Genomic DNA, 9,244 nt, shown 5'->3' on the forward strand with positions numbered 1-9,244 from the left:
GATGATGTGTTCTTAACTAATCATTCCTATATTGTTAGACTGTTTCCAATTTTACGCTATTATAAAAAACATCACATTAACATCTTTGTATGCAGTATATTCTGTAATTTAAATTATTTCCTTAGACTGAATACCCAAAATGGAATTCATATTGTTAAAGGGCATAAACATTTATGACTTTTTATACATATATTAGGTATCTCAAAACGCTTTCTAGTTTTATTCTTCCAAAATATGTAATGTATACTCATATAAAAATGTTAAAATGTAGAGCTAAGTAAAGTGAATGGAAAAAATAATTAATAATCCTAACATCCAAAATAACCTCTTTTGACAATTTTCTATGCTTCCTTCCACATTGTTCTGGGATCATTTTATACTTATAAATAATATTTTTCACTTATTGTCACTTATTTCTTCACATCTTTAAGAATCCTTCTAAAACATAATTTTTAATTACTGCAAAATGGCCCATTTTTCAAAACAGGGTCTATATCATAGTGTGTCTATGTGTCTATACTGTGTCTATATTTTATTGGTGGCTATTGGGAATTTCCCCCCAATGCTTCACTGTTATAAATGACAATAAAGCAGATGCTAAAAGGCCACTACATTCATGAGAAGGACTCCATCCCAGTGGGAGTCACAGAAATACAGATTCAAGAGATCTATTGTACCTCAAGAGAGTCACTCATCCAGCACCCTGTAACTAGATTCAAAATCACTTAATCCCCATTTTGCAGATGAGGTACACTGCATTCAAGAGAATTTGAGTGGGTTATACAAGTTCATAGATCTAGTAAGTACCAAAGACAAGAACTAAAACCTAAAAACCTAAAAGCCTCGGGTCCAATGCTGCTTCCACATGTGAATCAACTGGATTGTTTTTTATTCTGAAACATTCTTGTTTTTTGTATATTTGAGAACTAAGTGTACAAGAGATGGTAATATGCTAAGGAATGCCTAAAGAGGATTGATCTTTTATTCATATCAGCCTGAGGGAGGGAAGGTCTCTATTGGTATGTCACAGGTCTCTACCCTTGACTCTATCCTGCCCAACGTTTTGATGACGGTGGATAAAGCAGACTTATAAACATTTCAGGTAACGTATAATTAATATGCTGAATGACAAAAGCAAGATTCCAAACTCAATGGATCTCAAGGATGGACTAAAACTCCTCCTACTAGGAAGAAGTGTGAAGATTTCCTTTCTATCCAAGAAATTTAAAAAAAAAAAAAAAGGAAAGAAAAAACTGTACACAGAAAGGAGGAAAAATGACCTAATAGCATGTCTATGAAAAAAAAAATTGAAAATGCAGTTAACTCCCCCCACTTAGTGCTGGTCAACAATGTAATAATATAGGGAACCATCAAGTTGCACAACTCCAGGGGGCACTATTTACATGTACTTCAATGATACAGCCTTGGATATGGCTGCCCAAGACCTGCAGTGATTTTTGGCTGTGTTAATAGAACTGTAGGGTTGTTAATTTTTTTTTTCATGATACGTGTTAAAGGTGATAAGGCAGACTTTATGTAAGGGGGACTAATACAATGGGGTTTTGTAGTGAGGGGGAGAGAGGTTGGGCTCAACTCTGAATACAATAAGTGGCGATTTATAGCCAAGGAGCAGGGTCAGAGGATGGAAAATTACTAAGAAGGAACATCAGGGGTAAGGGGGATTCTGGCTAAACCAACTCGACAAAATTTTTGCTAAAGGCAGGCCAGGGTGGTAAGATATTGAGTGTGGGGGGGATAAGGAATTTGCTCAGAAATCAAGGATGGGGGATTGTCGCTAAACTGACACAGCAGAGTTCTTGCTAAAACTAGACTAAGCAGAGATGAACACGGAAGCCCAAAAGTCAGGGCCTGGTTGAGAAGAGGGTTCAGAGGAGCCAGAATAGAATTAGATCAAGGAGTGAATCTTTGTCAGGGTCCAAAGTCATTACGCTCATATGGGCCTCCAAACGGGGCCATATTTTTAGAGGGATAGTGACCAACTTGAGGGCACTGGGAGAAAGGTGACCTGGATGATAAAAGGTCTGGGAAACATGTCATGATTATCTTTCAAAAGACATTTATTGAGTACCTACTATGTGCCCATTGAACAGTACAGACAACAAAAACTAAATTCCTGTCTCAAAGAACTTTACATTCTGTTGTGAATGTTAAAAAAGACTGAAAATAAGCTAGTATATAAAAAAAATAAGCAAGATAATTATAGTACGATAAACACTGAAATAAAGGGGGGAGGGTGAAAAGCTGGATATAATCTCAAGAGCAATTAGCGAGGTAGAGGAAAATCAAGAGTTTGGGGTGTCACAGAAACAGAGGGGAAAGGTTGACTGTGTGGTGGCCGCTGGGAGGAAAAGGAAGATGAGAACAGAGAAGTAACCACAAAATTCGGCAAGATGGCTGTCATTCGTTACCAGAACACAAGAGCAGCTTTCACCGGAAAGCTTTCAAGTTTTCAAGGTTTCAATGGAAACCCGCAAGTTTTGCCATGAACATGGAGCAGAGAATGGAATGATATATACATAGATCAAGGAAGGATATGCAGTTGACCCTTGAACAACATGGGTTTGAACTGTGCGGGTCCAATTATACAGGTTACTTTTCAATAGTAAATATTACAGTACTACACAATCCACAGTTGGTTGAATCCGTGCATGTGGAACCACAGATATGGAGGAACTGAGGATACCAAGCACGGATTTTAAGTTATGCTCAGATTTTTTAATGCAAAGATGGTCCACACCCCTAACCCCCGTGTAGTTCAAGGGTCAACTGTATTTTAAAAGATGGGAGGTATTAGGACACAGTTATGTGCTGATGGGAGGGATCCGATAGAGGAAGGGAAAGTGATGATCAGGAGAGAGGGAAGGTTGATAAACGCAGGCATATAATCCTTGAGATGGCCAGCGGAGATGGGTCCAGAGCACAGGTGGAGGACTTGGCCTTTGATTGGAGCAGAGAGATTTAAAATGCTTATAAGGGCAGCATTGTAACTGGAAAGAAAGCAGAAAATATGAGTTCAACTCCCGGTAGGTTTGTAGACTTGGTGACGGGAAGATGTCAAATGCGTCCACATCCCTAACAAAGTATGAGACCAAAGTTGGGCGGAGCAGAGCGCAGATCTGGGAAGAGAGGAAAGATACGGAGTAACTGCCTTGGAAAGTGAGAATTCATATTGACTGGGGGAACGTAGCAGGGTTGCTGGGGAGAATAGAGTGCTCATCTGAGGTTTGTGTGAGCCTCAGCCATTGGCTCTGGCTACGTTAAGTGACAAATCTATTGGAAGAATGGAGAGAGTTCACATGGCTGTAGGAAAAGCTGAAGGACCAGAGTACCAGGGACTAGCTTAGCCCTGGGGATCTCTATAGCAGGAAGACATGGACGGCAGTTCTAGAATGCAGCTGTTGGGATGAATAAGTTCCATCCCCTCCACGTTGAAATTCCAAGGAGAGAGCATCTGATTGGCCAGATGGAGGCAAAGAACAATGGTTTAATTGAAAGTGTCACCAGGACCGTGTTCCGTGAGGGATACTTCATCCAGCAAATCTGTGACGTTATTACCCAAAGAAGAGGGAAAGGATACTGGACAGACAAAAACCAGAGGACTACCATGTGGTCATGAATTCAAGTGAAACCAGTAGGTAGGACTGTGTGTTTTCTCTAGCAACATTCAGCCTCTTTGGGGCGAGCTCAAAGCAAGTGGGCCATTAGGATTGAGCTAAGTAAACATTGTGGGATAGGAGCTTATTATAGTAGTTAGACCTTACACAATCATAGGAGGAGCTGGGAAAGAAAAGTCCAAATTTGGAGCTGAAGGATCAGAGAAAAGCCACTAACCAGCTCTGGCACTGGTGAACATAGGGATTTGCAGGAATGCGGTAAGCTAGCCACATCCAGCTGCTGCAAGAGGATCACAAAGCGGGCTAGGACAGAAGTCCGTGCACGGTTGTTGGTTCCCCATGGCTACTGCCTCTATGAGTTCACACCAAAGTGTCCGGGGCGGGCTTGGGGTCACTGTTGGACATCAGGGCCAGTAGTTGGGAAGAGAGACCCAGAGAGAACCTCCGGCACTTCTGTGTCTGACTCTAAACAACCTTCAGGGTGTTATGACTGCTGTTTTCCTCTGCCTCCCAAATCTTACACGACTTTGCTTTTGGCCAACTCGAACCCTGGACTATTCAGAGAAAGGGATTCTGGGAAACACAGTTCCCAGTGTAAATGAATCATCAATATAAAAATACAGCATGATAAGGATAACAGAAAACTAGACAGATAAAGGGATTTAGGATATTTTGAGGGGAGTGACTATCATGATGGACCATAGGATCCAGAATATGCGGACCACATGAATTGGCAGTGAGAAGGTCAAAGAATTTTTGACTGGAGGTACAAGAGTAAGCGAGCAGTAAGGATAAAAGATGATAGGAAGTGGGATATGAATCTGAGGTTTGGGATGTGTTCTGATTACCGGTGATTAGGAGGTCTCAGGTGGCTGCGGTGATGGAGACCCATGAGTTGGAAGAATCATTCATGTGGATGCTGAGGTGGCTGAGAGAATGGTGACCAAAGAGAAAGTCCATGAGGCTGGAGCTGAAGTCCCAGTGAGTGCGCGGCAGTGACCAGCAGGTTGTCAGGTACAGCAGTTAGGACAGGTGGAGACTGAGCTTCAAAGAACTGAAGAGTATGAAGTAGAAGGAAGAGAAGCGGTTTTAAAATGGCAACAGAGAGCAAAGAGGGCTCCTACTCACTTCATGCCCTGAGCTACCTGAAGGGGAGGGGGGAAAATCAACTGTCTTTTTTTTGGCTGTGTTGTGTCTTCATTGCTGCGCGCAGGCCTTCTCTAGTTGTGGCGAGCAGGTGCTACTCTTCGTTGCGGTGCGTGGGTTTCTCATTGCAGTGGCTTCTCTTCTTGCGGAGCACGGGCTCTAGGAACGTGGGCCTCAGTAGTTGTGGTTCACGGGCTCCAGAGCACAGGCTCAGTAGTAGTGGCGCACAGGCTTAGTTGCTCCGCAGCATGTGGGATCTTCCCGGACCAGGGCTCAAACCCATGTCCCCTGCATTGGCAGGCGGATTCTTAACCACTTTGCCACCAAGGAAGCCCCTCAACTGTCTTCTGAGAGCACTGTGGGTGTTCGGGGGGACCAGCGACCCGAGGGAGCGCCAGATTTCACCCAATGAAAGGAGCTGGGAGGTGCATTCAGGGAAGAGGTGAGAATCCAGGGGAATGTGCTGACCACTCAACATGTGTTCCTAGAGGGCGCAATGAAATGTCCCCCCAGAGGGGAGAGGTGGGAGGGTGAGTCAGGTTAGAGATTATATTAGGACTTTTCAGCTGCAAATGTCAGAGATCCAACTCAAACCAGATTAAACAGAAGTAAAGAGAATTTACTTGCTCATATACAGGCTTACCTCAGAGATATTACGGATTCTGTTCCAGACCACTGCAATAAAGTGAATATTGCAAGTCACATGAATTTTTTGGTTTCCAGGGTGTATAAAAGTTGTGTTTATACAGTATGTAAATTGTATAGTGTACAGTATTTATACACTACTGTAGTCTAAGTGTGCAATAATATTGCCTAAAAAACAATGTACACACTTTAATTAAAAATACTTTATTACTAAAAAATACTAACCATCATCTGAGTCATCATCTTTTTGCTGGTGGAGGGTCTTGCTTCAATGTTGATGGCTGCTCACTGATCAGGGTGGTAATTACTGAAGGGTGGGGTGGCTGTGACAATTTCGTAAAACAAGACCACAATGAAGTTTGCCACATCAATTGACTCTTCCTTTCACAAACAATTTCTCTGTAGCAGGCAATGCTGTTTGACAGCATTCTCCCACAATTCTTGTAAAATTGGAGTCAATCCTCTCAAACCCTGCTGTTGCTTAATCAGCTAAGTTTATGTCATATTCTCAGTTCTTTGTTGTCATTTCAACCATCTTCACAGCATCTTCCCCAGGAGGAGATTCCACCTCAAGAAACCACTTTCTTTGCTCATCCATAAGAAGCAACTCCTCATCCATTAGAGTTTTATCCTGAGATTGCAGCAATTCAGTCACAGCTTCAGGCTCCACTTCTAATTCTAGTTCTCTTGCTATTTCCACCACAACTGCAGTTACTTCCTCCACTGAAGTCTTGAACCCCTCAAAGTCATCCATGAGGTTTGGCATCAGCTTCTTCCAAACTCCTGTTACTGTTGATACTTTGACCTCTTCCCATGAATCATGATGTTCTTAATGGCATCTAGAGTGACAAATCCTTTCTAGAAAGTTTTCAATTGTCTTTGCCCATATCCATCAGAGGAATCATTATCTATGGCAGCTATAGCCTTACAAAATGTATTTCTTAAATAACAGGACTTGAAAGTCAACATGACTCCTTGATCCATGGGCTGAACAGTGAACGTTGGGTTAGCAAGAGTGGAAACAACACTAATCTTGTTGTACATCTCCATCAAAGCTCTTGGGTGACGAGGTGCATTGTCAATGAGCGGTAATATTTTTCTGAGCAGTAGGTCTCAACAGTGGGCTTAAAGTATTCAGTAAACCATGTTGTAAACAGATATGCTGTCATCCAGGCTTTCTTGTTCCATTCAAAGAGCACAGGCAGAGCAGATTTAGCAAATTTTTTTGGAATGGTAAATGAGCACTAGCTTCAGCTTAAAGTCACCAGCTACATTAGCCCCTGACAAGAGAGTCAGCCTGTCCTTTGAAGCTTAGAAGCCAGGTACTGACTTCTCCTCTCTAGCTATGAAAGTCCTAGCTGACACCTTCTCCCAATATGAGGCTGTTTCATCAACAATGAAAAGATGCTGTCTAGCGTAGCCGCCTTCATGAATGATCTTAGCTGGATCTTCTGGAGAACTTGCTGCAGCTTCTACATCAGCATGTGCTGCTTCTTCACCTTGCACTTTTATGTTACGGAGATGGCTTCTTTCCTTAAACCTCATGAGCCAACCTCTGCTAGATTCAAACTTTTCTTCTGCAGCTTCCTTAATTCTCTCAGTCTTCATCAAATTATAGGGAGTTAAGGCCCTGCTCTAGATTAGTCTCTGGCTTAAGTGAAGGTCATGGTTTGTTTGATCTTCCATCCAGACCACTGAAACTTTCTCCATATCAGCAGTAAGGCTGTTTTGCTCTCTTATTCGTATGTTCACTGGAATAGCCCCTTTAATTTCCTTCAAGAACTTTTCCTTTGCATTCACAACTTGGCTAACTGTTTGGCAGAGAGGCCTAGCATTTTTCCTATCTCGGCTCTCAATATGCTTTCCTCACTATGCTTCCTCATTTCTAGCTTTTTATTTAAAGAGACATGCGACTCCTCCTTTCCCTTCAACACTTAGAGGCCACTTAGAGAGAAGAAGGAGAAGAAGAAAAAGAAGAAGAAGAAGATGAAGAAGAAGAAGGAGAAGGAGAAGGGGAAGGGGAAGGGGAAGAGGAAGAAGAAGGAGAAGAAGGAGGAGAAGGAGAAGGAGAAGAAGAAGAAAGAAGAAGGAGGGCCGCCGGCCCGGGCGCTGCGTGCCGCCGCGCCTGTGCGGGCCCTCGGGGCTGCGCGAGCAGGTTTAGGACGCTGAGCGGTGCGTCTCCGCCGCACCCGGGGGCCGTGACGGAGATGCCTACATAGAAGAGTGACAGCAGCTGGGCTGAAAGTTTCACTGCTGAACTGGTTCCTCAGGTATCCTGGCTCTGGCAATTGCTATGGGAGATTGGATGACTGTTACAGATCCAGGTCTGTCTTCAGAAAGCAAATACATCTCTCAATATACCTCTGAAACAAAGATGTCTCCATCAAGTTTATACTCACAGCAAGTGCTATGCTCTTCAATACCTTTATCAAAAAATGTGCACAGTTTTTTTAGTGCCTTCTGCACAGAAGAGAATATTGAACAGAGTATTTCATATCTTGATCAGGAATTGACTACTTTCGGTTTTCCTTCATTATATGAAGAATCCAAAGGTAAAGAGACAAAGAGAGAATTAAATATAGTTGCTGTTTTAAATTGTATGAATGAGCTACTTGTACTTCAGCGGAAGAACCTTCTAGCTCAGGAAAATGTGGAAACACAGAATCTGAAACTGGGAAGCGATATGGACCATCTGCAGAACTGCTATGCAAAACTTAAGGAACAACTGGAAACCTCCAGGAGAGAAATGATTGGTCTTCAGGAAAGAGACAGACAGTTACAATGCAAGAACAGGAATTTGCATCAGCTACTGAAAAATGAGAAAGATGAGGTGCAGAAATTACAAAATATTATTGCAAGTCGAGCTACTCAATATAATCATGATATGAAGAGAAAAGAGCGTGAATATAATAAACTAAAGGAACGTCTACATCAACTTGTTATGAACAAGAAGGATAAAAAAATAGCTATGGAAGTTTTAAATTACGTGGGGAGAGCTGATGGAAAAAGAGGCTCCTGGAGGACGGGTAAAACTGAAGCCAGTTTCTTTCTCAGGAACGAAGATGAAATGTATAAAATTCTCTTGAATGATTATGAATATCGTCAGAAACAAATCCTAATGGAAAATGCTGAACTTAAGAAGGTTCTTCAGCAAATGAAAAAGGAAATGATTTCTCTTCTTTCTCCCCAAAAGCAGAAACCTAGAGAAAGAGCAGATGATAGTACAGGAACTGTTATCTCTGATATTGAAGAAGATGCTGGGGAACTGAGCAGAGAGAGTATGTGGGACCTTTCCTGTGAAACTGTGAGAGAGCAGCTTACCAACAGCATCCGAAAACAGTGGAGAATTTTGAAAAGTCATGTAGAAAAACTTGATAACCAAGTTTCAAAGGTACACGTAGAAGGTTTTAATGATGAAGATGTAATCTCACGACAAGACCATGAACAAGAAACTGAAAAACTTGAGTTAGAAATTCAACAGTGTAAAGAAATGATTAAAACTCAGCAGCAACTTTTACAGCAGCAGCTCGCTACTGCGTGTGATGATGACACCACTTCACTGCTACGAGACTGTTACTTGTTGGAAGAAAAGGAACGCCTCAAAGAAGAATGGTCCCTATTTAAAGAGCAAAAGAAGAATTTCGAGAAAGAAAGACGAAGCTTTACAGAAGCAGCTATTCGCCTAGGATTGGAGAGAAAGGCATTTGAAGAAGAAAGAGCCAGTTGGTTAAAGCAACAGTTTCTAAATATGACTACCTTTGACCACCAGAACTCAGAAAATGTGAAACTTCTCAGTGCCTTCTCAGGAAGTTCTGATC

The 9,244-nt window shown here is 42.1% G+C and overlaps 1 protein-coding gene across 1 annotated transcript; it reads left to right on the forward strand.

Annotated features, from left to right (window-relative positions):
- Positions 1-7,535: 7,535 nt before the first annotated feature.
- On the forward strand, positions 7,536-9,243 carry LOC130708390 (afadin- and alpha-actinin-binding protein; the record flags this gene model as incomplete). Its single annotated transcript, XM_057548316.1, has 1 exon — positions 7,536-9,243. A coding segment is annotated over exon 1 (1,524 nt), but the record flags the coding sequence as incomplete, so codon positions are not given.
- Position 9,244: the final 1 nt, after the last annotated feature.

This window comes from Balaenoptera acutorostrata, chromosome 6 (genome assembly GCF_949987535.1).
Source record: "Balaenoptera acutorostrata chromosome 6, mBalAcu1.1, whole genome shotgun sequence".
NCBI classification, from domain to species: Eukaryota; Metazoa; Chordata; class Mammalia; order Artiodactyla; family Balaenopteridae; genus Balaenoptera; species Balaenoptera acutorostrata.